The 12,149-nt window shown below is 38.6% G+C and overlaps 1 protein-coding gene across 1 annotated transcript in view; it reads right to left on the reverse strand.

The window, feature by feature from the left end:
• Positions 1 to 12,149, reverse strand: part of LOC142463852 (uncharacterized) — a 41,915-nt gene that overhangs the window by 20,655 nt on the left and 9,111 nt on the right. Inside the window, exons 19-32 of the mRNA XM_075566665.1 lie at positions 11,727 to 11,853; positions 11,063 to 11,318; positions 10,712 to 10,764; positions 9,515 to 9,615; positions 8,984 to 9,135; positions 8,662 to 8,800; positions 8,302 to 8,409; positions 7,942 to 8,121; positions 7,162 to 7,401; positions 6,067 to 6,223; positions 3,530 to 3,658; positions 2,903 to 3,053; positions 2,300 to 2,340; positions 677 to 922 (exon numbers count right to left, since the gene is read on the reverse strand). Of these exons, the coding sequence (XP_075422780.1) occupies positions 677 to 922; positions 2,300 to 2,340; positions 2,903 to 3,053; positions 3,530 to 3,658; positions 6,067 to 6,223; positions 7,162 to 7,401; positions 7,942 to 8,121; positions 8,302 to 8,409; positions 8,662 to 8,800; positions 8,984 to 9,135; positions 9,515 to 9,615; positions 10,712 to 10,764; positions 11,063 to 11,318; positions 11,727 to 11,853 (2,080 nt within the window). The remainder of the gene's footprint in view (positions 1 to 676; positions 923 to 2,299; positions 2,341 to 2,902; positions 3,054 to 3,529; positions 3,659 to 6,066; positions 6,224 to 7,161; positions 7,402 to 7,941; positions 8,122 to 8,301; positions 8,410 to 8,661; positions 8,801 to 8,983; positions 9,136 to 9,514; positions 9,616 to 10,711; positions 10,765 to 11,062; positions 11,319 to 11,726; positions 11,854 to 12,149) is intronic.

The raw sequence follows: 12,149 nt of genomic DNA on the forward strand, positions 1-12,149 counted from the left end.
TTTTTATCTGTGTATAAATGAGTCATTTAAAAAAAATGGTAAATTCACAACAGACATACAGTATAATGAATACATGAAAAGATCTGAGAATTTGAGATGTATAACCTGTTTATTTTATGTTCACCAAGCCTCTATGGGTATATATTAGTACATCAACTATGATTTCAATATCATTATGTTTGTCACTAATAAAAATACTTCCCACTGTATTTTCTTTCATTTTCTGATAATCAAAAGCAAACAATGTCAGTGGTGCTTAAAGTAAGTTATGAAGGTAAGCTAGCAGAAGTATTGTATGTATGTATCCGTTTCATTCTGTTCTTTTTATGGTTCTGTTCTTTAAACTGAAACTTTAGATTTCATGCAAAAAACTGCGATATTGCTTGGAAACCCATCTCGGTGTGTTCATTAAACAGTTATATACAGTATCCCTCTCTCTTTCTCGGTCTCTCAATAAGTATGATGAGAACTCCCAAATCTATACTTCTCCAGGATCAATTCTCTGTGCTATTTCAGAGACACTGAAAAGGTGATTCTCTTTTTCATTGCAGTCTGTCTTTTTGCACTCTCGTATATAAATGACATTTGCAGTTTTTGCAGAAGAATGCGCCTCATCTAATTGATATTTCTATATCTTTTATAACACGTTTTAGGGAAAAGCAGATATTTACTGTACCTGATGTGACTGTTGCACTGGTTTGAGTGCTGATGGGGGAAGTTATGGGCACTGTAACAGGCGGGCTGGTAAAGAAGCTGAATGTTGTGGAAGGAATTGTCGTAGGACTTTTTGTTGAACAATCCGTGATTATTCTCGCAATGTGTGCATAATTGCAGTATGCTTTGATACAGCCTCCAATACCATCAGTGGTAGTATAAATTGTTTCCCTGTTCTTATACATCTTCTTGTTATAAAGGCAACAGTCTGCAGAAGAATGGAGATGTTAGTGACCAATATACTAATTACCAGCTGCTTTTTTTATATACGTACTGTAGCTTAAGAGATGGAAACTCAGTTGGTGGTGATATAACCCCTGACAATAGTGGCTTCCTCTTGACCCACATAAACATTTCCCATTATCTATAGTGCTGAGGCATACATTCAGAATAACATTTGTTAAGGCTCTAACTGTCACCCTTGTTTGTGGTCTACAGATGTTCCAGTCGTTACTGCTTTTGCTATAGCAGGATTAGTTCTCAAAATTACACGGTTTTGCAACACACAGCTACATTGAATTGAATTGCAAATCGCACAATAACGCTCAGCGACTTGTGTCGGCAGTAACTCATTATCGCGATAGCGAGAGTAATAAAGGCTACTACAGTACATCTGTATCTCTTATAGACTTCCGTCAAACTGGCTACTGATTTAAAGACAACTGTCTACACTGCAACTCACATCATTCCAACATTTATGGGAGATAAAGTGGCTCAAGTTAAAAGATAACCCGAGCGTATAAAATAACAGCATGATAACGCATTATCGTGCAATAATGGGCATCAGAACTTCTGCTACCTCTGTAGTACTCATGCAGAACATTCAATTAGTTAATGGACACTCTAATAGTCAATGTTCTAATCTCAGTACAATTAAACTTCCAGTTGGAAAACATAGCCAGAAAAGCAAAGCAGTGAGTTGGTAAATGCAGAACATTGCTGCTTTCTAACTGCCCTGCAGTCCATGTGGATTTTCAATTTGTTTCCTTGTCAAATTTCCGAAATAAAGGAATAAACCCTGAGACCCATGTTATCATTCACATGTATCGTACACAATAGAAGGTATAAGATCTGAGTAAGTCATACATTACATGACGTTCACATGTAAGGAGGGACACTACTCCCCAGAGCATCTTCTTGAATGAATGTATTAAAACGAACACCTACTAAACTCAGAATATAATTAGGGAAATGGGGTTTAAGATAGATAGTGATGAGTAAGTGAATTCCTTGGAGACTCGTGAATGGGAAATTCACGAATGGTAGAGAACACACAAAGCCACAGTGAGTTTTCTGGTTCCCTGAATGGATTTTTTGGATGTTTGCAAACTTGGTGTACTAATAAGGAAAAGTCGTGCTAAAGCACTGTGCAAGGTTGACCATCATGACCATTATGATTATCACCACCTAATTGAGTAACCCTCACAGGCATTTGTATGGGTTCTATTCAATTACTTATTGCACTTTGAGAACAGCAAAGAAATATGTACACCAATGTACAGTATACTAGGAATCATCCACAAATCTATGTATAGAGTTTGAAAAGAAGTATAGTATCATATCCAGAACTGTTGTGATCTCTTACCTGTAAGGGTTTTGCATGTCATGCCCTCTTTGGTGCAAGTGCTAAAAAAAATCAAAAAAATAACGTGTATGGATATCAATCATTTTAAATTTATATTTGTAGATCTGAAACATCAACATGTTCACCAATGGAAGAAGTAAAACTTAAATAAGGAAATACAATTCCAGAGGTTACCATCCGTGCTCCAAGTGAGACATTGTCAGAGCTCATGTCACGAATGTATCACAATGTTCGAAAAGATTATGCTATCTGTACGTTGCTAACATTACAGGTCTTACGAAAAACAAGATCGTAGCTAGATGATTATGAATAAAGAGGGATAGGGACTCATTTTTTTTTTTCAATCCAGAAAAAGGGATCTACAGTATTTGAAAAACAAGAAGAAAGGAATTTCACCACTTATTACAAAGACATTTCAGTCAGGTTAGTTAAAGTTCCCCTTAATCTTAGGTACCATTATAATGAAATAGAAAGAAAACCTTCATAAGAGTTGTGAAATTTGATGGGCCATGGGTTTAATTACTGGCTTTTGCTTAATGTGTTGTAGGAGGTCAAGTATGTATCTGCATCGTTATCATGATGCCCTGCAGAATCTTTTCTTACCACGTCCTACAAGAAGTAGTCTCTTCATTAGGCATCTCCTGTCCAGGCAAGTACATTTTGCCGGATCCATCATAACAGTTGCAAGCTGACACACACTGCATTGTGTCTTCATCAAGGAAAGGTCTGTTCACTGGGCAGTTAGGGTAGCAACCTGCATACAGAAGGCATATAGTTGTACAAGTTATGTTTGTAGTACCACCAACCATTTGAATTAAAGCACACATGCAAAGTATTTGTTCTCTGATTATGAATGGCCGTGAAAATGAGATGGTAGAAGGACAACTACAGTACTACTGATTTCCATTCTTATATAGATCAGATTAAGAATAAGGACCATAAGAAAGCTACTGTCAAAAGAGTTCTCCCAAGCCTTTTTATAGGATGTTCTTTTAAGGGATTTAATGAATATTCATCTTATGTCGTAATGCCTTTTGGCCAACAATACAATTGTTCGTAGATGTAAGAGAGTGTACAGAAATGGTAAATCCTCACAAACCTCTTCTCCATATGCCCATGTATTAATCTATACATACATTAGAATTCAACAGTAATGCTTGCACAGCATGGTCAGTGGCTAAGGTCTCGTCCTTGGTAATAGATGTATTTACAGTGGATCGCATTTATTACCTTCTAAGCCTGGAAGATTGTGGTAGCATGTTCCACTGGGGTTCTTGCAGGTCTTCATGCATGGAGCACCACATGCTTTGTAGTGCCACTCACACTGTCCTTGACGGTTGTAGAAATCACAGAACACAGCTGTTTTGAGAAGGAGATTAAACTGAATATTAAAAGTGTTAAAGAACATATAACAGAGAACATTCAAATATGGTTTCCTCATAGCATTACAAGGAGTAGCTCAGTGGTAACGTCACTCACTTTGAAATTGGGGAACCTGGTTTGAAAACCAGTGTCACCTCTACTTGTGACCTTGGACAAGTCACTCTACAGAGAAGTACGGTGTACACTGACAGCGCAACATAAGATAAGAATATTATGATTGCATTATTAAATCTTTCAAGAATATGAGTATATATATATATATATATAGCAAAGTTTTTTTTTTTGTATCCCCCTGAGGAAGGTCCCATTCTGTAGGACCGAAACGTTGGGTTTCTGGATGTATTTTTGCTTTCACTAATACACTTTGATTTTCAACATTGAGTGCTGTCTCTTGTTTACCAATCCTTGGAACGGTAACGTATAACTACATTCTCTATATGGGACGTGCACCTGTGGCTTACCAGCACCTATTGGAGTGCCAACTGCCTTATCTGACTATATATATATATATATATACACACAGCTGAACCCCGATATAACACGGTACTCGGGGTCCACATAATGAGACCACGTTAGAACCGGGATCGCGTAAACAAAACACAGAGCCCCGCTGAGACCGCATTGTAGCGGATGGCACTATAACGGGGTTGAGCTCTATATACTGTATATATAAAATCAGAACAGGGCATGTACAAAACAAAATACAAAATATGGGTAAAGGTAGGGTGCACTTCTATATGAAAAAAAGTGAACTCTATTGACTCAATGTTTCGGTACCCAATGGGACCTTTCTCATGACCCATTGGTTTTGCCATTTTTGGTTCTGGCTGTGCCTAAGGTTCTTTGCTTTTGGTTTTCTATTATGGGGAAAATGTGATGTCCTATTATGTACATTTGGAGCTTTTTCACATCCTATACAAGTATTTACTGTATGCCATTTACAAAACTATTTACAGAAAATAATAATTGAGGGAGAATTGTTGACAAAACTGGAGATGAATGACTAATATTCTGGAGAGGTCTGAAATAGATCAGATAGTAGTGGTGTCTCTCTGCCTACCTACATAGAATATATATATATATATATATATATATATATATATATATATATATATATATATATATATATATATATATATATGTATACTGTATATATTACACACATGTATATACGGATACAGAGTGAGAGGAGAGTAGCAGTTTTAACTGCATTGCTTGGGCGACGCCACTATACTGTTTAGTGTGGACATTCCTGTTGTGATACTAAAGGGTCCATTTAAGCGCCACGAGGCCACGAGTGCCAGCTCTTTGGATACCAGATACACCACCACTGAAGTGGACAACATCATCCCTCCCCTCTCTACTCCTGATGACATCTTATACTGATAAGTATCTGCCTTATACATCTTCAGCATAGCATCATTGCTCTGATTATACCCTGGCTGCATCTTCCCCTCCACACAGTTCCTGGAGGCTTACAGATTGTCTCAAATGAATGTTTTTTAAGAATTGAAGTGAGTGCATGTCCTGGCGGCCTCTCTGTATTTGTGTTTTTTACAACAGTATTATGCTATGGAGCTGGCGCTTCTTTTTCTTTTGTTCATATATATATATATATATATATATATATATATATATACATATATATATATATTACACACACTTTGTAATGCATTGGTAGCCTCCTGCAGCAAGGCGGTTAAATAATTTTCTGCCATAGGGTTTCGTAAGAAGTAATTTTACTATACATAACCATAGATTTCTATGAATTGTCACTTATTTGTATTGCTAATGCTATACAGTATAATGTTGAGTTAACCCAATTTACCTATATGCAAATGAGATGAAGATCACTAACCATTTATAAATAAATAGGTCCCAGTGAATATGGCGGTAATTAGACTTTTCTATGACACAATTGGAAATGTTTTGTTTGCCTTCCTCTGGACCTACAGACCTATACCTACAGGATAAATATCTCACCCAATTTGAATTTAATAAATGTATTTTTTCTACCTCATCTGTGTATATACATCCCATTGAACATAATATTTGTGTGTTTTACTGCGTGCATTATAAATCACATTAAAATATCATTTATACATAAAAATTATATAAAAGGTTACATAAAAGAAAATGCAAGAGTGCTCTTCCATAAAATAGATTAGAGGAAAGACTCCAAAAACAAGGAAATCAAAGATTAGATTGTATTTGGGATGAACATCAGTCAAGGTAACACATACTGTAGACAGTATAAAATATTTCTGTCCTGAGGTAGAACTGAACACAGCGAATGATACTACTTAAGTCTACTGCCGGCCTTTTCATTGACTGAGGTCTCTAGAGCTTCACATGCTTTTCCCCCCCCAGTAATTCATACTCACGGCACATGGTTGGAGTTCTCCAACTAACACAGACTCCGGCTTCACTACAGATCTTGGCGTATGAGGCTACTGCGGTACAGAAGCACTCGCAGTCTCCACCAGTGTCACAGGAGCAGGCATCATTAACACAAGCATCATAATATTTAACTGGGTCTACCTGCGAGTGGAGAAACATGGGGTTTGATTCCAATACAGTAGTTGTTAAATATGCCACATGGTAAACATCATTTGCGCACTGTAGATTCAACTGTGCGCATTTGGGATCTGATATAGTTAATACACAATACTAAAGAACTAAAGATGTAGATAACAGGTGCTCAGCACAAAGAAAAGCCCACACAGATAAAAAAAAACAAAAAATGTGATAAGAATGAGAACAGAAAATTGTCAGATACAAGAAAATAAATGAAGGAAATAAATTGAGAAAAGAGGTTTGAATTTAACTATAGGGAGAAATTCTGGGAACGACAGGAAAGAATGTTGGAAGTTAGAGGAAAAGTGTTAGTATAAAAAGTAGACGATCAAAACGTATCTTGATTGTATAAAGAAATGTAAGGGGGACACACATTAATAGACAGATGCTGCAGGATGTGGTGATGTTATGAATAACAAAATAGGTACAGATGTACCAGACTTTATTGCACTCGTTATGTTGCAGTAACGGGATAAATTCATGGCAGGGGTAATGGATAATCATGTTATAACATGTGCAATCACATCAGCTACATCTGTAGTCAGGCAAAATGTAAGGATAATTCAAGAGAAGCCAGTACAGTGAGTTAGTACAATGGGGACATATTGACACCATCCATAGGGTATTTAGTACAGGCAGTCCTTGGTTATGCAACAGAATCCGTTCTGGAATTAGCGTTGGATAGTGAAACCATTGTAAAGTGAGTCCCATGTTAATCAGTGGCGGTGAGCATTGGATAACGCATTCAGGCGTCGAAAAACGGCCCATAGGGTTGCATTGCAAAGCGTTGGATATGCCATTCATTGTAAAGTGAAACGTTGGATAACGAGGACTACCTGTAGTTACATATCTATGCTTCCAGTTCTGTATGTGTCCCCATTTACATGGTGTAAATTACATACCAGAGGATGACAAGTAGAGAATGCATCACTAGTGATGATGCTGCACTGTCTCTGTGCCCATGCCTTCCTGTATGGGTTGGTAGAACAGGGATCCCGGACAGTCGCAGCATCTGGGCAGCTTGGGGAGAGTTTCCAGCTGTTACCAAATTCAATCACATCACCGACCACAGAGTGACTTCTGGTGGTAAAATCATTGACAGCATTTCCATCGTAGTTACCACAGAGCCCACAGATTTTACCCTACAAGGGGAAAAAAGGCAAAATATTAAATCTACCAGCACAGAAGTATTCCTCGTACTAGGAAACTGATATTGACAGGTCAGATAGTTCATTTTAGCCAAAAGAGCGCTATTTGTTTATTATTTTTCTGGAAATAGCTACTTCTCTCTTTGGGGGTCTATGCATCAACATAGAGAAAAGTGTGTTGGGAAGCACTGCTCTATTTTTGGGGGGGGGGGGGCACAGGGAGATAAAATGACTTGCCCAAGGTCACGACACCAGGAATTGAACCAGGTTCCCCTGCAACAATATCAGTGTCAGTCAGTGTCTTTACTCACTGAGCCACATCTGTATCATAAAATTGTACAGTAATGTTTATAGTGAAGAAAAAAGCTAAAATAGGCAAATGTCTTCAAATTTGCTTTGTGAACACTTAGAAATCTCTGAAATATTGTTTGTTCACCAATTGCCCCAGAAAGTGCAGATGCAATATGCTATAATTCTCATTATGTAATCACTATTCCATCCCTGCATCACTATCTTGGTTTCACTGAGCCTTACCTGGAAACTTGGCTCCAGCTTGATAAAGATACTTGTCTTCTTGTCCCACACCACAACCAGTCCATTCAATGCTTCAATTACCATGTAGATGCCCATTTGATGCACCTTGTATGGTATATATTCTCCAACATCCCTTTTTACCACCTCAAATTTATCCTCCCCAAGTATCAGCTCATTGTTCTGGAAAAAAAATAAAATGTGATTTGAGAAGCCTTATAAGAAACAACATTTCACCTTTAAGTTATAAAGGAAGCTTGGTAATCAAAGTAATATTAAAAAAAAAAAATTGTAAAATGTATATCATATGTTAAAAAAAAAGGCCACTCTGTCTAAAGGGTTATGTTCACAGATAATACTTACTCCCAGAAAGATCTTAATTGATTTGGAGCAGGTGGTCCCTGTGGTACCACATGGGATGTTCTCGGTGATGACTCGGAAAGTGCCTTTGGCGTCACCTTTGCAGAAGTCCTGGGATTAGAAGAACACAGATCAAGGTTCAGAGATGTCCGTACAGATACCCGTACACCAGGATGAGAAAAGTAGCTCAAAGGCGTTATGGTAGAGTAGAATATTACAGGCTTTCTCTGTTACACATTAATGACTGGATTTCACACTAGTATTTACAATGATATGTAAACCAGTTTTTAAAAAAAACTATTAAGAAATCAAATACAATATAAGTAATCTACACTTGAAGGGAAAAGAACGAGCGGCATTTACTTGAGCCAAGGTATATTCACAGTCTCCATTGAAGTTGAATCTCTTGCTGTCAAAGGTGAGGTAGTGTCCATCTCCATATACAGAACAGGTGCCCAGGCACGTGTTACTGGTGCATTTCCACATTCTGTTTTTGCAGGTACTGGAGGGAAAGAAAATGGTTCTTGTGCATGAAAAAGATAAATACTGCAATCCTGTCTTACAGTGCTTTTTTCCCGCTGTAATATTTCACTTTTTTTGCCAAAGGGTTCTATGACTATCTGACCTATTCTATAAATAAAAACAAATAATAATGATGTTTGGGGTGATGCCTTCTAGTTCTCACCAGGTGTTGCATTGCACTCGGATCTCAGAGCCTGGTTTGTAGACTTCATTGTTGTGTATGCATGGGCACTGTTCCTCACGCACGCAGCTTCCATTCCCATCAGCCACCAGTCCATTGGGGCACAGGCAGCCGGACACACATTGGGCACTGTACTGTAGGGCACATGAAGAAACAATGTTTTCTTTCAAAAGTCAAGGAAACACATGTAGTGTGAAGAAAACATCAATTTACAGAACTCAAAATACATTTTTACATTATAGTAATGTAGGTATGTTACTGATTGTGTAAGTATTGTAAAGCACCCCCTTACCAAACAATTATTTGTGCACTCCTGGCTATAGTAGTTTTTTTCGGGGTGGGAGGGGGGTAGTGGCTACCTTTTTTTAACGTTCAAATCTAATTGTCAAATGGACAGCAACTAAATAAGTCAGCAACTAAATGGTGCATAAGCTAATCATTTGGGTTTGTTTAAGTTAAAAATGGGTTCTCTTAACATATAAAGAGGTTCTGCACATCTTTAGGGTAACTTACACAGTGCATATCAAGGGTCTGGCAGCTCTTCTGGCACTCTGATCCCTTTGTGCCGGCGTTTTTGTTGGTGCAGTCAAAGTAGATCATGGGGGCATCACACACTAGAGGATAGAGGAACTAAGGTGTTTACTGGAATAAAACGCTTAGTTGAATATTCATTCATGACGAGTTACCAATTGTAAACCCATGTGAGAATTTGTAGTAGATCACTGTTGAAGGATTTGCTCAGTTTTGCACTATTGAAGAAAGAGCCTTGATATCGGCACATGAACGTGCCTCATTAAAAGTACAAATTGTTTATTACTCGCTTTTCACTAGCGATTTTCTGCTGCTATTTCTTCTCTGCTGAACACCAGCAGAAACTGTTGGTAGTGAGAGAACGGAGAGGGGTAGAGTGAGAGAGAAGGTGGGAGAGTAAGAGAAGGGGGGGACAGTGAGGGAAAGAAGAGTGGAGGATAGTGAGTGAGAGAAAGGAAGGGGAGGAGTGAAGGGGGTAAGAAACAGTGAAGGGAGTAAGCGAAATAAAGAGGGGGTATGTAGGGGAGGTGCAGGTGAGAAGAAAAGTATGTGGGGGAGAAGCTATTGAGGAGGTGAATGTGGGGGGAGAAGCTGGTGAGGAGGGAAGCATATGGGGAGAAGTTGGAGAGGAGGGGAGCATGTGGGGAAGAAACTGGTGAAGAAGGGATCTGAAGAGGACCTAAATAAAGTGTGTGGCCCACGAAGCTTACCAAGCTTGCAAAGTGGCCCACCAGACAGAATAATTGCCCACCATGCTGAAGATAATTGTTTTGCTTTTTTTTATGTGTTAGATACAGGCATACCCCAAATTAACGTACGGAATGGGACCGGAGCATGAATGTAAAGTGAAAATATACTTAAACTGAAGCACTACCTTTTTTCCACTTATACATATACTGTACTGCAATCCTCATATACATGTATAACTGATGTAAATAACGCATTTGTAACAGGCTCTTTCGTCTCCCCGCTTGTGCACAGCTTCGGTACAGGTAGGGAGCCGGCATTGCTGTTGAGGACGTGCTGACAGGCGCATGCGCGAGCTGCCATTTGCCTATTGGACGATATGTTCTTACTCGCGAGTGTAATTAAAGTGAGTGTCCTTAAACCGGGGTATGCCTGTATAGATGTAGAGAGTTGTTTTTGGAGAAGGTGCAAGTAAAGAAGGGATCCTTTTACCTTTCGATTGAGGTTGCTTTCCAATGCAGTCCAGTTTTCCCAGCGTGCAGGTGCTGTAATATAATACAGAATTACAATAAACATTGGTACAATAAAATATATCATCTGAAAGAGAGACTTTTTTTAATCTTAAAAAGTTAATTGCAACAACTACTATGAAGAATTCTCATAGTGGTTCCATAAAAGGCATTGACGGGAATAGTGGAGTTCAGGACTAATACAGTCACAGTAACTCTAGCCTCATAAACTATATACTGTATAACCATAACATAGAAATATACTGTACAGAAGGTTTTATTTCACTGTAATGTACATGAAATGTGGAACAGTTCCATAGACAAACTTTCTTACCATATGGCCTTATTCTCGTGGATTACTTCTCCTGGTGGTACCGCTGTTCCCTTATAGAAACAAGGACAGGAAGAAGGAAGAACACACTTTCCGCTGTCATCAAGGTAAGTTCCATTCTGACAGATGCAGCCATCAATGGGGACAAAGGATATGTCACAAGTGATGTCAGGCTCACTGAGGGAGCGGCAGGTGGGCTGGCAGGTGCTGACGACGTAGCTGTACGATAGGGACTTTGGGCAGGTTGTGGTGTATGATTCTAGGGTTTAAACATAGAGACGGGTTTAGACTATGTGCTAGATTATTTCCCAAGACACATGCACATTGTTTACTGTCTCCTACTCCTCCAGATAATTCTTAGATTAGAAGCTCTTCAAGAGGAACTCAACGTTCTTGTCAAATTGTTTCTACATTACTTGACGCACAATATATTCAGTGTGTGGTGATATGGCTAAGCTTACATGTATTTTGTTCTAGAGACACAGAGGCTAATGTTCAATCTACTTTCTAGAAAGAACAGGGCAGCATTTGCAGAGATAAGAAGATGAGATCCCTACTAGACTATAACAATATTACATGATCTCTACCCAACAAAAGAGGTTTAATTAGTCAATTGTTCTGAAAATCTGCTCTCCGTAAGTAGAACAATAATATCTCAGAAACTTACTGCAGACATTCGTTCTCCATCCCTTTAGCATGACTCCTGCCTTAGAGCAGGCATGGACGTAGGACGAGAGCGCTGCACACATGCACTCCTCACTTTTAGCACAGTTGCAAGTATCAAACATACAGTTCTGGAGAGATACAAAGACACAGACTTTATTAGAGATCTGTACATGCAGCACCTGAGAACTGACGATGTTATAACACTGTCATTAAAACCTTGCCATCTGCTGTTTTTGTTAACGCCCCAACCTGAACGCTTGTTGTATGATATAACACACACATATCCACTGGCAATGTATATATTCATCACCAACAGAAAATATAACGTGACACATTTTCCTTTCTCGTCACTGATACAACCGGTCAATAGGATTATTGAGAAAAATCTTGTTGTCCATCTTCCTTTTACCTCTCGTCAGCAAAC

The sequence above is a fragment of the Ascaphus truei genome, chromosome 12 (assembly GCF_040206685.1).
Source record: "Ascaphus truei isolate aAscTru1 chromosome 12, aAscTru1.hap1, whole genome shotgun sequence".
NCBI classification, from domain to species: Eukaryota; Metazoa; Chordata; class Amphibia; order Anura; family Ascaphidae; genus Ascaphus; species Ascaphus truei.